This window comes from Bubalus kerabau, chromosome 22, assembly GCF_029407905.1.
Source record: "Bubalus kerabau isolate K-KA32 ecotype Philippines breed swamp buffalo chromosome 22, PCC_UOA_SB_1v2, whole genome shotgun sequence".
NCBI classification, from domain to species: domain Eukaryota; kingdom Metazoa; phylum Chordata; class Mammalia; order Artiodactyla; family Bovidae; genus Bubalus; species Bubalus kerabau.
In genome coordinates this window covers 25934648-25950821 of record NC_073645.1, presented here as the reverse complement: position 1 = coordinate 25950821, position 16174 = coordinate 25934648, and the positions used below count along the sequence as shown (strand labels likewise).

At 44.7% G+C, this 16174-nt stretch overlaps 1 protein-coding gene across 3 annotated transcripts in view; it reads right to left on the bottom strand.

Annotated features, from left to right (window-relative positions):
• WBP1L (WW domain binding protein 1 like) overlaps window positions 1–16174 on the bottom strand; it is a 61298-nt gene that overhangs the window by 7223 nt on the left and 37901 nt on the right. For all 3 annotated transcript variants that reach the window (XM_055560857.1, XM_055560858.1, XM_055560859.1), the window contains one exon: window positions 5769–5871. In XM_055560857.1, coding sequence (XP_055416832.1) covers window positions 5769–5871 — 103 coding nt within the window. The remainder of the gene's footprint in view (window positions 1–5768; window positions 5872–16174) is intronic.

Here is a 16174-nt window from a genome sequence, read left to right as displayed (position 1 = left end):
GTCTGGTCAGCTCCCAGCCTTGCAGGGTTAGGTCACACCCAAGGGAGGCGGCATAAGCAAGCAAAATGCACTCTGCTGAAGAGCCTGTCTCTGAGAACATTTTAGAAAAAGAAAGAAAGAAAGTGAAGTTGCTCAGTCGTGTCTGACTCTTTGCGACCCCGTGGACTGTAGCTTACCAGGTTCCTCCGTCCGTGGGATTCTCCAGGGAAGAATATTAGAGTGAGTTGCCATTTCCTTCTTCAGGGGATCTTCCCAATCCAGGGATTGAACCCGGGTCTCCCACATTGCAGGCAGACGCTTTACCCTCTGAGCCACCAGGGAATATTTTAGAGTCAAGCCTAAAAGATTCTGGGCTAACCACTTTTTTATATTACCTACATTAACTTGCCCAGCATCATATCACAATCCTTTATGCTTCTGTGTTACCTCATAATTTTAAAAGTACATTCTCCCATGGCATAATCAGCACCTAACTCTACTTTTTGCCTCCTGTCACTTTTCTAATTGTTTCTTACCTAAAGGTAAATTAACTTGAAACCTTCATGCTGCACTATATATGATCTAAAGCAAAACTTCTTAGCTATTACAGCAGAGATTTTTTTCATGGTTTTCATGTTGGCCAAATATTTCTGGTTCTCCCCCTTCCTGGCATGTGGGCAGGCTTGAATTTCCTGGCCCCCTTATGATTAGGTGACATTTTGGGGCTACTTCAAACTTAACAAATTGAGACTGGAAGTGACAGATGTCACTAAGAGGCCAGAACATTTCTTGCTAATGTGAGATCCTCTGTTAGATTCCCTTCTGCTACAGCAAGTCATAACATTCTAGACTGAGTTCAGGGTCAGTCTGGCCCCAGAGGATAAAGAAGTAGGAACAAAGCTACCATCCAATCTGTGATGGACACAGAGTGTGAGCAATAAACTTGTTGTTTTAGGACCTCCAGGAGTTTGGACTTGTTTATTACTGAGCATAACCTCTAGCCTATCCAGACTAAGCCTTTATAGGCTCTTCTGGAGGAGAAGATTGCAAATGTTCATCAGATTCTTAAGAGAATCCTTGTTCCAGAAAAAGCCTAAGTTCCACTGAACTAGAAGTCTAATAGAAAAAGAGGTCTTTTCTTTCTTTTTTTTTTTTAAAGGAAAAATGAAGCAGGGTGGAAGGAGACTGGGGGAAGAAATGAGACAAGTAGAAGGCATACCTTTGGCAGGGTTACTGCAGTCATATCTAACAGCACCAGAAAACTCACATGTCTACTGAAATTCCATTAGTTGCTTCTTTTCATGTGGTAGCATGGGTAGAAAAACTCTCTCTACTATGTACCATTTGTATGATATTACATGAAGTCTCAAACTGAGCTCCAATTTCTGCATTTCTAATACAGTATCACAAAGTGATAGTATACATCAAAACTAGGGGAAAGCTGATGTGGGAGCAGAAGGGGCCAAGTGGAGTAATGGGGCATTAGCACAGGTCCAGAAGAGCCCCCTAAGGACTGGTCCCACTTGATGGAGTTAATGTGGGAAGACAGAAGGCATTCTTGTCTGACCCTCACACAACAGATCCTACTGGATTCTAGGCAAAGCCATGTCCCCACATCTTTAAAAGGGGGACCATCTAGACTAGTCCCTACAGAGTTGTGCAAACTTTTGATCTTTTCACTAGTTTTCACAAACAAGGAGGAAAGTTTTTAAAAGGAAACCCTAAAAGAAAGAGCCACACAGAGAAAGACAGAAGCATGCCCTCCTCCCCAAACATACATCTACCCACAGATTACATTCCCCAGTGACCTCTGAAAGCTGTGACCTCACTGTGGGGCACACTTGTCATGCTAAGCAAAATGGAAAACATGTTTTTAAAAACAATCACCGTCCAATGTAGGAACTGAGTCATGTGCCCTGGAGTTCACTATAAACTTGGGAAAACACCACTCCCCAACTGGCAGGAAATTCCTCATTAGGAAGCCAAAGTATACTGTCCACTAGCTCTCCTCCTACCCCATACGATGGTGGGTATCCTCCTTAGCCCTCGACAGCTCTTAGCAGGAGATCCTTTTCCACTGTGGAAAAGGCCTGAATTTGGGAAATGAAGGCTTCAGAGGACTTGCAACTTCATCAGAAAGTCTGGACAAGTTTCATATTCTAGCTTTGTGACCCTGGTCATTTTGCCTTGACTTCCCTCATCTGTAAAATGGGGAGAATAACAGTTTCTACCTACTTGGTCATTGTGAGGATAATTGAGTTAATGTCCACACGCAGAGTTCTCAAACCTGCACATTCGAGACCCTCCACAATCTGGGCCCACCACCCTCTGGCCTGGCACTTAAGAGTTCTGGAAGAGGGTAGCTTTGTGTGAGGCACACTGACCCCACGACTCAACTACAACTGACTGACTGGTGACTGAACACCCTAGGTCCTGAGAAATGGGCTATGCATATCTGGCAGGGTTGTCCTTAGAGCAGGTTGAGCTGACAAGTGTGCAGACTTTACTGGGTGCCCAGCCCACAGCAGAGTTTTATGCACACCAGCACTCTCATCGCCCCTGAGTGAACCCCACGATCCCAGGGAAAAGGTTAATGTGATGCATGCTCTCTTCTTTCCCATGGAGCCTTGACCTATGGTGTTTGGCGTTCCTCTGCCTGAGAAGTCATCCTATCCTTCTCCATGTGTTTAAATCTTATCCACCCTTTCTTTAAGGCCTGCTTCAAATGCCACCACCTCCATGCAGCCTGCCTGAATCCTGTCCAGCGAAAGCAAATTCTCCTAGCACATATGCAGCGGTCCTGGCACACACACTCCACTTTCTACTTTGCATTACTAGTGAGGCATGTTGTATTATCTCCTCTCTCTGCTTAGAGACTCCCTTCTTGATGGAAAGGATTCTGTCTCCCCACATGCTTTAACACAGAAGAGGCCACCTCATCCAGTAGAAACTTGGTTAGAATTGCAAACTCTCAGATCCACCTCAGATCTATTGAATCAAAAACTCTAGGACTTGGGCCCAGAAATCCATGCTTTAATAAGCCCTCCAGGAAATGCAGACGCTTGCCAAAGTCTGAAACCACTGGAATAAGAGTTTGCTGAATAAATGATTGAATGATGATTGAAAGTACAAGAGCCATAAAAATGCATGGGATGATAAGGCCAGGTCTTAAAGCCTCAACCATGGCGGTGGTAAAACAGGACTTTCATTCCTGAACTGATGCAGACCCACTAATGACAATGGCCTATGTTACAAGAGATTAAAACGACCGTGGAGAAAGGGTGCTGGTTGAAGTTTTAGGTCTCTGTGTGTTTATGATGTGCTTGTGTGTCTATGCAAAGTGGGCTCTGCATGTGTGTGTGTGCCAGTCCTCAGCACACAGGAAAATTTGGCTTAGCAGTGGTATGAGGGTTGATGGAAATGGCATTTATTTTTCCCTGAGGCCTTCCCAGTAGGCAACTATGGTTAAAAAGGTACTCTGACAAAAACTCTGCCAAGGGTTTCCTGGCTGAGATCTTTTCCTTCCAAAGGAAAAAGAAAAAAGAATAACCCAAAGCCCATTATTTTCAGGCAGAGTTCAAAGGCAATTAGAGAGAACAGGGTTCAGAGTGACCAGAAGCACAGTTCCCATGAGAACTGAAAGCGCTCATTCCTACACTTGACCTCCCTCCTCTCCACATCAGGCCGAGGCCAGGCCCTCAAGAAGGAGAAAAACCAAAGAATTCTGGAAAGAGGCACAACGCTTACTGGGCATCTTCTGACCAAAAAGCCATTTCTGGGCACAAAGAGGAAGTTGGGCTTTTAGTCTCTGTCTCTTGAGAACCTGGCAGGCACGGGCCATCTTGTACAGGGGTGAGTCTTTCCTCCCCGGCCAGACTGGTCTCTGTCTGGCCTCCTTCTTTCCCCAGCTAACCACGACTGGAGAAGTGATTAGTCACTGTGCAGCTCTTCCCCTGGCTTTCTTTAGGCCCGTGGAGTGAAGTGCCTGGTTCCCAGACCACCTGCCTCCCTGACACCTGTGTCTTGCATCTCCCTGTCCCCATCACCCCACCTCTAGCCTTGGCATTCATGACCCAATTCTGGTGGCTACTGAGTCTGTTCCGCCAACACCTCAGGAGGCTCTGTCAATCTGAGATGGGGGCCATCGGCAACTCCATCCTTTCCGCAACTGATGCCGCCTGGGCCGGGCCCCAGAAAAACAAACCGCAGCTCTGTGGCTTTTTGGCAGCCCAGCTTTGACTTTTGTTTTAATAAGGGGTGAGAGGGAGAATTTGAACCCTGTCGTTATCTGCATTTTAAAACATTTAAACAGTCTGTCCACCTGCCTGGCACTTTGTGTTTCTCCAGTGAGTCTCTCAGCCCCACCCCTTCTAAAATAGCACCGACAACTCCAGGCCTGCCTGTGCTGCTGCTGCTTATGTACTTGGAGGACTGATGGGGACATTTTGGACCCTGTTCTCTCCTTGGGAAGGAGTCTGCCCTTAATCACCCCTGGAATTCCTCAGAGAGGCAGAAGAGCCAATCATCAAAAGGGAAGTACGAGGGTGAGGAGAGGTCTTTTTTGTAGGAACCACTCCCACTGGCTACAAGCTCGTTTGCATTCAGAAGGAGAAGCTTCCCAGCCAAGAGTCTAATTTCCTTTCCATTTTAAACAACAGCCTTTCTAGCTGCTTTCTGACATATACCTGATGTGGGGTGAATGGGGAGATCAGAAAGGAGAAGGGGGAAAAGGGCAGAGGTGGAGGTGATGGCAAGGATGTGAAGCAAGCAGCAAAGGTTGTCTTCACATGGAGGGAGTGATGGGGGCTTATAATTCTCTGAGAAAACAATCTACTGCCTCCTCTATCAACGGACAGCTTGAGAACCACTGTAGTGCTGGTCACCTGGCAACGCTCTGCCCTCAGGACTCTCCCATCCTCCCCCCTTCTTTGTTCAGTATCCCCAGTGTCTCATCTGAGTTTCAGGAAGATCACAGTACAAAGTGCTTCAGTGAACTCTCTAAGTATAGGTCACTCCCTGAAGCCCAGGGCATTGTCCCCATCCTTGTACAACTCAAGAAGGTGCAAGTGGTCCTGGCCTCCACCGAGCCAGTGACAAGGTGGTGGAGCTGACAACTCAAAATGTCTTTGGGTTGATGGTAACAGGTTAGGTGGACTGAGAAGCCTCCAGACAGTTCAGTTTGCAATCTGGGGAAGGAACAAAGGGGGCTGAACCTCTATTCCTCCTCTCCAGGAGGGCTCTGTTAGCTACGACCTAAGGAAAGATCCCACTGAGAGGGACCCTCAGAAACAGAGGCGGCTCCTTGAGGATCTGTGGGGAATTGGGAAGTCCTGGTGTTTTGTTTTTTTTTAACAAGAAAATGGCATTACAGCTATCCAGACAGCAGCCCGGCATCCACAGCAGCTTGGCTGCTGCAAACCTCTCTTTGCAAAGATGGGGAGTCTGGGCAGCCTGGCCTGTGAGAGGGCATAAGCTGTCATCACTGCTTGGCACACCCTGGAGAGGGCATCCAAGAGAATCCCACTCAGAAGCTTCTGCAGCAGATGTGCTAACCATGGCCTCTTAGGAGGGCTCAGACCATATTTTCCAGTCTTTAGCTCATGGTGTCCAAAGAGCACCGGAGTGCTCCTCCTCTACAGAGGGATTGCTTCCAGAACCTAGCAGAGTCTGCTCGCCAACACTGCCACCGAGAGAGTAGGAACAAGGCTGACCAGCTTTCAGTTTCCCAATAAGCAGAGGAGGTGAACTGAGGCGGCTGGACATCAAGAAGCCCCCAGGCAAGGACTTACACCAGAGTTCATAGTAGTAGTTGCAGCACTGAGACTGTCCACAGCAGTGTCCTGTGTCACAGATGTAGCTTTGATTGTTGGTACCCACGCAGGTTTCCTTATCCTGAAAGAAATTTAAAATTTTAGCACATTGAATTATAGCTTTTAAATACCACTTTTCTTCTCATAGGGCTTCCTTGGTGGCTCAGTTGGTAAAGAATCTGCCTACAATGCAGGAGACCCGGGTTCAATCCCTAGGTCAGGAAGATCCCTTGGAGAAGGAAATGTCAACCCACTCCAGTATTTTTGCCTGGAGAATTCCATGCACAGAGGAGCCTGGCGGGCTACAGTCCATGGAGTCACAAAGAGTCAGACACGACTGAGCGACTAACACTTTCTTCTTATCCCCCTCTTTCTGGTCACCTATCCATCCTCCACCAAACAGTCTGTACCAATATTTACTCCATTGAGAAAAAAAAAAAAAGAAGAACCACGCAACAACAGCAGATTTAAGAAAAATAATATGGCTTATTAAAGAGGGAAGAAGATTCAGTACACAAAGCCAAGTGGTAAAGAGCAGAGTTCTCAGAGAGAAAAACAGAGCAGAGTCCTCCTTGCTTTATGTCCAAGCTGAAGCACTCCATGTTCTGATGCTAATTTAGCCCATAAGACGGTCATGATTCTCCTGTAACTGGCTGTACATTTTAAATAAAACCAGCTTCTCTGTGAAAGTTCCTGGAATAATTAAGGCAGTACGTATTCTAGGATTAGCATCTGGTCAGCCAGTCCATCCTCCCTTTAAAACACTTGATTTCCAAGGTTAATTACAGCATGATTCAAAAGAAGGCTAAAAAACCTGCTATTTATTAAAATTCTTCAGTCTTAAGAGTGACTTGCTTAGGTGACCTAATGCAGTTTCAATTTGCTAGATCTTTTTTTGCTTATCAGATGATCCCTTAATAATCTTGACTGGATCTAGAATTCACACTGTCCCTTGTCAGGGACAGCTATAGAAAGGGCACTGCTGAGTAACCATCTAGCATTTTGCCAAATTCTATTCACAGCACTGGTGAATGGGAATAGAGGTGGAAGGGTTTATTTTATATTTCACAGTTAAGATATGAAACTTAAATAAACTTCAGTAAGTTTATATATAAGCTTTATAACTTATTTATAAATAAGTTTATAATAACTTAAATAAACTTCAGCCTCAAATGTCCTCTGGGCCACAGTGCATGAGACCTATTAAGATGTGGCTTTCAACATTTCTTTATCCTAAAGAAGCAACACAGTCATTGACTGGACACCGTCTCTGTGCCGGACACTGGGCTGGGTATGAGAGACATGAAGATGAATAAGACACTGTCCCTAACCTCAAGGAGCACAGTTAGGAAGGGAAAAAACCCTGCTCAGCAAAGAAACCAAAACCACAGTATTGTATTTGCTGCTACTCAGGCTGACCCTGCCCACAGTGTACATCCGGGCGGACGCCTGCCAGTGGAAATTCAAGCCACATAGTTGGTTCCTGTTCTCTGGACCCTGCTCTACTACACTGTCTACTTGGCCAGGGGTATAAACAAAGCAATCCAGAGACTGTCTACAGGGCTAGAGGCTGGGGACCTGAAGCCACAGGGCGAAGACAAAAGAAAAGGCATGGCTAAAACTCAGATCCCTGGCTCAGAGCGTGTTTCCACCACATCCTCAGGTGTTTCCTGGTCTTTAAGAGTCTTACACCCTGGTGCAAAGGGGTTTAGGAAGAAGGAAACATGGGCACGACATCTGTTGATTCTGACGACAGTTTTGTGACAGCGCTGCACACAGAACCCTACTGTTGCCTCCCCACGTCCACCGTAAGGAAAATGGCGCACCTAGAAGGTGGCTGTCCACTAGGATGCCTCCTCTGAGGCTGACGCATGTGGAGAAAGCAGATCTGCGCTCGATGCTTTTGCCAGAACACACCTCCCCTGACTTCAGAGCAAAACACTGCTTTCCTAAGGACATGAAAAAGTTTCTCCCAAGTTTACCAGTCCCTGAAATGCCATTCTTCTGGCCTGACTCACAAGAGCACAGTTCAAACTGTCCACATAGTTTCGAAAAGAGGCTGTGTTGCCTACACCTCAAGACATGAAAGAATCCAGTGACACTTCTGCCTCAAAAAATTTTATCAGATGAGGTCCAGGCTTGGAACACAGGGTGGTCAACTGGTCCTCTGTGAGGCAAGAAATGGAATGTGTTTGAAATCTAAACATGTGGCATCTTAATGACCTACTGGTGTCAGGTTTTTTCTTGGCTTTCCCATTCACCAAGACAGGAAGCCTGGTATAAACAGAACCCTGCTCTTTTCCCTGCTCTCCTTCCACTTTCCCCAGGACAGCGGACTGTGACAGCATCATTCAACTCAGTTTCCCAAATACATTTTAACCTAGGATATCTCATCCCCTGTTCTCCTCTCCTCAAATAGAGTCCCCAAGTTGTCTAGGATGGTCTTGGTTACGGGAACTGTCATTTTCTGCTACAGGAGGAAGGGAAATAGGTGGGCAGTTAAAGAAGAAGAGACATGGACTCACGGACCTTTACAAGGAAGAAATGATGGATTAAGAGAGTAGTGAGATGTGAGCATGATGAGCTCCTCCAGAGAAAGACCTACTGCTAGGAGAAGAAAATCCAGAAGCCTTGGGTTTGGTCCTAGCTCCGCCATTACCGAGGAACAGGACTCTGGGCAAGTCACTTACTCAGCGGCCCAAGAGCTAGTTAAGATGCTCACTCATGTCTCCTTCATCCTGAAGAGTCTACCAGCCTACCCACCTCCCATTCCTTTCAGCAGCTGCTGCTGCTGCTAAGTCGCTTCAGTCGTGTCGGACTCTGTGCGACCCCATAGACGGCAGCCCACTAGGCTCCCCCGTCCCTGGGATTCTCCAGGCAAGAACACTGGAGTGGGTTGCCATTTCCTTCTCCAATGCATGAAAGTGAAAAGTGAAAGTGAAGTCGCTCAGTTGTGTCCGACTCTTAGAGACCCCATGGACTGCAGCCTACCAGGCTCCTCTGTCCACGGGATTTTCCAGGCAAGAGTACTGGAGTGGGGTGCCTTTTGGCAGCAGCCAATGCAAAAGTTCCTGTAACCTGTGTCTCCTCTCAGTCAAAGCAAAGAATAGAGGTGTGCAAATGTTGCTTGCTGCTCTTCTACCCTCCCCTGTAGGAGGAAGTCACCCAGAGGACTCTCAGGGATCTCCAGGCAGCTCAAGATCCAAATGGTCAAGATTCCGTCAGATCTGGGTTCAAAGTTTGGCTCTCACACTATGTTTATTAACTGTGGTAACTTCGGTAGTAACTGAGCCCCTCTGAGCTCTTAATATCAATGTTATTCTCTGAGTCATTATTGCTGGGCATGAAAGCCCATTCAATAAGGAGCACTTTGCATTCAATGAGACAGCATTCAATAAAGAGCACTGTGCATTCACTTAGAACTATTTCTCAGAACAGTAAAGCTCACTGGCAATGTGGGCTGCTTCAGACATAAAGAATAGAAAAAGGAACTGGACAGAATGCAATGGAAAGTTCAAATATGAAAAATTCTCAGCACTCTTCATGAGTATCCTTTGCTTTTCTTCCAAGCATCTCCAAGGACTATACACAAATTACATTGTTTAGGCTAAGTCTCAAGTGGGAAGTTAATATCCCACCCCTCCCCTCCCCTCCTCAAGAGTGAATGAGAGAAAAAACTGTGCCCTTCCTATGGGCAAGAGCTCTGTCTCCTTAATCCCCATCCCCAACTCCAAGAATGGGCACAGTGCTGGGCACACAAAGGTTTGGTGAATGAAACAATGGCTATGCAGCCTCCATGAAGGCAGAATGAGCTGGGGTGAATAATACTGAGTACCTGCTATGTGCTAGGCACTGTTCTAAATTCCTTACAAGAGGATGACGTGGGTAGTAAAAGAGAACTGAAGTCAAGAGAGGCTAAGTAACTTGCCTGAGGCCATGCAGCTAGCTAATTCATCTGACTCCAGATCCTGAGCTTTTAACTAATAAACTAGAACATCCTTGGTTTAAGTTATTCTTCTTCACTTGCTATTAACACTTTAGATGCTTAAATAAATCCACTAAAATCCCCAAACAATCAACATTTTGTCTTTGATGGAAAAGATAAGGTCCCTGCCCTTAAGGAGCTCTTTGACTTTGGGAACATTTTCTACTTGGCAGTGAGGAGGGGCAACACACTTGGGGCTCCACCCTTCTTTGCTTGAAAGGTCATTATTTTCACACACAAATTTTCTGAAAAGTTAAATGGTGTTTCATCCCATTGTGGAACATGGGGCCTTCACCCGTTCCTTCAACATTTATTGAGTACCTACCCTGCACCAGCACTGAAATAGCAGTGGGGAACACAATGGGTAAATAAAAGGTGAAACATGTGACTTCCCTGGTGGACAAGTGGTTAATAATCCACCTCCCAATGCAGGAGACACGGGTTCAATCCTTGGTCCGAGGATTTCACATGCTGTGGGGCAACTGAGCCCATGCACTACAACTACTGAGTCTACACTCTAGAGCCTATGAGCCACAACTACTGAGCCTGCCTGCTGCAACTACTTAAATCTGAGCACCCCCAAGCCCGTGCTCTGAAACAAGAGAAGCCACTGCAATGAGAAGTCCGCGTACCACTAGAGAGTAGCCCAACTTGCTACAACTAGAGAAAGCCTGCACGCAGCAATGAAGACCCAGCCCAGGCAAAAAGAAATAAATAAAATGTTAAAATAAAATAATACAAGCTTAAAAATATATAAATAAATAAAGGTCTTTACCCTCATGGAGCTTAAAGTCTAACGAAAGATGATAAAGTAATCATACACATAAAACTGCAAGTAGGAAGGAAAAACACCTCATTTGGTAAGAGTTTACAACAGAAACTAGTTAAGGAGGTCCAGACAGCTGTGAGGAAGGTAAGCCTGAACTGAGACTGCCAGGATGGTTAGAAAGTTAGTAGCCAAGGAAGAGGGGTGGGAAGAACAAAGGAAACAGTACAAGGAAAGTCCTTCAGCTGGAGATGCTTGAAAAAGTAGGTAGGGAGTTAGGTGAGTGGGGTAAGATGAGATTCGCATTTTAAAGATACTTTTCAGCAATGTTTCATTTGCACAAACTCCTGGCCCCAAAATACAAGAAATGTAGACTTGTCAAAAAGGAACTTTGAGTGAATAACACATGCTCTTATGCTGAGGCCTTTCACCTCAGAATAACTGTGGTGATGACCCTCAAAATTCTCATTTGTTATAGGTGTGATTTCTGGTAGCACAGTGACCAGCTGCTCTAAGAAACAGGGCATATATGGTCACCAAACAAAAAGCACAGGCAGGAAGAACCAGTGAGCTAGACCAACACTGAACTGGAAAGAACATTTTTCACAATGGAAAAGGATGAATAGTATGTCTTTGCACATATGCAAAAAATTATCTCATCTCTTTGGTGGCAGCATAAACTATGGGACTAACATCATTTTCCTTAAGAGTTTCCATGTCTTTGAGTTGCTATTCTTAGCTGAGCCACTGTAAAGGTCAATTTAATCAGTGTAAGAACTTTCAAAATGCCAGCATAAAAAGAGACACTGGGCAATAATAGTTCCCCAGGGATGGTTTTAATTTGCCGATTTATGGGGCTGGAAAACCCTGCTAGCAACTGGCAACAGCATCTTCATGCCCTTAGGAAAGCATTAACATTTAATAGTGAAAAATAGGAAAACTGAAATCCTTCACAAGTTGCTAAATCACAAACGCTAAATCTCTTGGCTGTTGGATACTAGTGAATTTGGAGCACCATCTCTGGCCTTCTCCTCAGGGAAGAGGAATGGTTTCCTAATGGAAACACCCATTTCTAAAACTGAATAACAAATAGGTATTGATATCACTTTCTTCACAAGCCAGGCATTGTCTTAGATGCTACAGCTACTGCACTGAGCAAGAGAATCTAGGGGAAAGATCTTGCTTCTGATGATACGGCTGAGTAGGTAACTTTAAAAATATCATAATATTATTTTAATTATATAGCTGAAAGCAAGGAAGAACCCCAGGGCCAAAAATGTTGGGGGTGGGGAACTAGAAACTACAGTGATAAATGAGATCAAGCCTTTCCAGTGGCTGTGGAAAGGAGCTGTTTATTTTCTTGAGTCCACCTAAAACAGGCACTTGAACCTGAGTTCCAATGTAAGGTGAAGACCCTCAAAGAGAGAAAGCAGACTAGAAAAAAGAGCCCACTGGCACACAGCGACAATAAGAAAGGTCTAAATTGAAAGGAAAAAAGTATCTCTTCTAGTAATCTGTAACTACAAGCCTTTCCACAGGCTATTGAGATCTGAACTATTGAGAGCTGAGTGCCAAAGAATTGATGCTTTTGAACTGTGGTGTTGGAGAAGACTCTTTTCAGAGTCCCTTGAATTGCAAGGAGATCCAACCAGTCAATCCTAAAGGAAATCAGTCCTTAATATTCACTGGAAGGACTGATGCTGAAGCTGAAACTCCAATCCTTTGGCCACCTGATATGAAGAACTGACTCATTGGAAAAGAACCTGATGCTGGAAAAGATTGAAGGCGGGACAAGGGGACAACATCAGAGGATGAGATGGTTGGATGGCATCACCGATGCAATGGACATGAGTTTAAGCAAACTCCAGGAGCTGGTGATGGACAGGGAAGCCTGGAGTGCTGCAGTCCATGGGATTGCAAAGAGTCAGACACGACTGAGGGACTGAACTCAGATGAACTACATAGTCTGAGAATCTCCAGGCCAGAAGTTTAACACAAAAAAGCAGTCCCAGAATGAGACATCTGGCAGAAGAAATGTAAAATTCTAAAGAGACTGCCGGGGTCCAGCCCCGGCTGGTCCAGGGTATTCGAAGCGGGGACGGCGTCGGCGAGGGTAAGGATACAATAGCTTCAATTAGATATTAATTAAAGATATAAAGAGTAATAGAATGAGGATAGCTCAGTAGGAAAATTCAGTGGAAAAAAGAGGCTGAGTAGCTTGGTTTACGCGGGAGACCAATAAAACTTCAAGACAAGAAGTTTGCACCACTTACGTAGGCCGCAGGCGTCCTTCCGTTCTCCCGAAGGAGAGGAGACACTGAGGCCTCCCCGGTCGGATCTTAGAAGCTCAGGCATAATTAGCAAGCATGGTGGGTTCCGCGCTCCAGATGGAGACTCAGCCAGAATTTGGGAGAGAGAGCGACATGGGGAGACCAAGTTTCAGTGAACAAGGCCCACACTTTATTTTCCAAAGTAGTTTTTATACCTTAAGTTGTGTATAGAGGATAATGGGGGAAGGGGTGGAGTCATGCAAGGACAGCAGTTCCTGGTCCTAATCGAAGCCAGGCTTTCAAACTTATCATATGCAAAAGTTCAGGTGAATTACATCATCTTCTGGCCAGGAGGCCTGTTAACATTTTAAGAAACTTATCTTTCCCTAAAGGTGATTATTCCAAAGTCAGGCACCAGCCTCCAAAAAAGCATTGGACAAAGCTGCATTTTACATTTCTATACACCCATTATATCAATCAATACACTGCCAAGGACACAGTAGGTAAGGAGTATGGAGACTTAGCAGCAAACATTGGCCCAACAAGTGAAAAACCCTTCACCAATACAATTTCTAATCAATCTTTTAACTACTCAAAGGAATCTGTGTTTAGACAGTTTAGAACATCTCCTGACTCTCACAGTTGGGAGGCTCTGAACAATCACATGTGGCTGGAAAAACCTATTCAGGCAGGCTAGAGGATTTCCAAAGGAGTTTGTAGGTTAAACACTGTCACACCCAGGAATTATTAACTGGAGCTGTAAGCTAACTCTTTTTCAGAGAGAGGTAGTGGGGGACAGCCCCCCGTAAAGTCAGAGGTGTAGGTGAAAGCACAAAGCAGAAAGTAGTCAGACTCTGGTTTAGGGGGTAGATGCTTGAGAATTTCCAGGGGGACTCCTGAGGCTCGATCCCGCCTTTGCGTATGCCGAGCCTCCTTCCTCATGACCTTTGTCATGGGGGGAGTTCCTCACGCTGGCTCCCCGGCAGTGATAGAATTCCAGTTGAGCTATTCCAGATCCTGAAAGATGATGCTGTGGAAAGTGCTGCACTCAATATGCAATATGCACTCAATATGCAATATGCCGGCTCCCGGCAAGAGACCTACCCTCAATCACAGCACGAAAGATGCCCACGAATAAAGCTCTCTGCTGAAGATGAGCGCAAGCAAAACGTAAAAACTATGTAAAAATACAAACAAGATGTGGGAAATTCAATTAATAGCAGGGTAAGACTCTCCAAAAAAACCTTAATAGAATGATCAGATAAACTGTAATACATATACATATTTCAAATGATTAAAGCCAAAAATAAAAAATGAAAAACATGAGAAAAGAACATACTAAAAAAGAAACAATGACCAAATGGATTTCAGGAAAAAATACAACTTGTAGAAAAATAGTTATTAAAATTAAAATTCAACAGATGGTTTACACAGAGATTAGACCATGGTAAAGAGAGAATCAGTAGACTGGAAAGCAGATCTGAGAAAATTACCAGCAACCAGCTTCTACCAATTAAGAGAAAACACAAAAATGGAAAATAAGAAATAAGACACTAAAGAAGGAAAGAAGAAAATGGAGTCAATATTTAAAGAGACAACTGATTAAAGATGGAATTTTCAGACAATAATAAACTCATATCTGGGCATATTGTTTGAAAGTGGAGAACAACCAAGACAAAAAAGATCTTAAATATATTCCAGTGAGGGAAGACTGAAAATTAACAAGTGAAATTAGAATTTAAAGTACTAATAAGCTTCATTAAGATATTAAAACAGGATAATAGGACAAAGGGCTTTAGATGAGGCAGTCAGGAAATGCCTCCTTAAGAAGGTGATGTCTGAGTTGAGCCCTGAATGATGAGAAGCAGCCAGCTTAAGCAGATCTGTGGGAAATGTGTTCTAGGCAGAGAGAATGTAAAGTACATGCCAAGACACCAATGCAAGAATGAAACTGGTGTGCTCTAGGAAAAGACAGAAGGCTAGCATGGCTGAGCACAGTGAATCTAAGGAAGAGTAGTGTGAAAGAAAGTACTGAGAATTCAGAATGAGGCCAGACCTCATATGTCTTGTACAACAGACAAGTACCTTTAACTCAGAATCAGCTATTTTTGTTCTATCCTAGACAGACTCTTGGAGGGCATGGCAACCCACTCCAGTATTCTTGCCCAGAGAATTCCATGGATGGACACTGACAGGCTACAGTCCATGGGGTCACAAAGAGTTGAAGTGACTGAACACACTTGCACGTCGAGACAGAATCGCTAAATTCTAAAAACGAAACACTTTCACGTCCTTTGCAAGTGGTCATAAAACATAAATACACTCTGTATAAAGTTTTGTGAATTTACCTCTATTTTTATAATAAGTTAGTTAAAATCACTTTTCTCCTACTAATAGTTTTAAGGCTGTTTGAAGAGCTGAAGGAAACAGGAACTGCTCAAAGATCCCCCCCCTCCTTTTTTTTTCCCAGCTGCTCTGTGCAGCATGCAGGATCTTAGTTCCCCAACCAGGGATGGAACCCATGCCCCCTGCACTGGAAGCACAGTCTAAATCAATGGACCACCAGGGAAGTCCCCAAGGGTGGGAGGACATTTCAGAAGAGCTGGGGATGAAGGAAAGTAAAGTGAGGCAGAGGGATGATTCTACAGGAGTCCTGGCCCATTGTTTCCCAGGTGTTTCTCTAGTCTCCCTTTGACAGTAGGGACTGTCACATTCTCCTTTTGTATTCTTCCCAAGGTATATTACACATGACAATTACTCCTTTAAGCTTTGCTAGCTATGGTTTCTTCCTTTCTAATAAGGGGCAAGCCCCTGCTAAGATGTGAACCAAGATTCTGTTTTGTATGCACTAGGGTACTAGGAATGAATTTTTATGCTATTTTGTTGAGCTCAGTCATTTTCCGGAAGGACAAACAGCCTGGGCATGCTTCTCTAATCAAGTCAATAAATCTAATCTGGTAAGATTCAACCTCAGCCCTCAGATTTGATAGTGTGCTTTACCCCTTAAGGGCTCAAAGCTCCAGCTTCCTGGCTAGGAGCACCCAGTCTCCCATACGCTGGTTGTAAAGTACTTTAAAGGGTAAAGCTAAACCCTGGAGCTAGTGACACACTTGGAAAAAGCCTACAACCAATGTGGGGAGCTGCTTCAAGATTTGGCAGCAGTGTGTGCTGCTGAAGGAGTTTCTGGGACCCCTGTTGCAGTAGGGACTTGGTCCCTGTATGTCAACCTGTGAGGGTCTCCTAAACAATTCTCTGTAGGACTCTCAAGAGACTGACTCTCTCCAAGAATCTGAGGTAGCACAACACAGTGAATGAGAACAAACCAGGGCATCTCACAAATAAGTGAATCTGTCCTCAAGTGGCC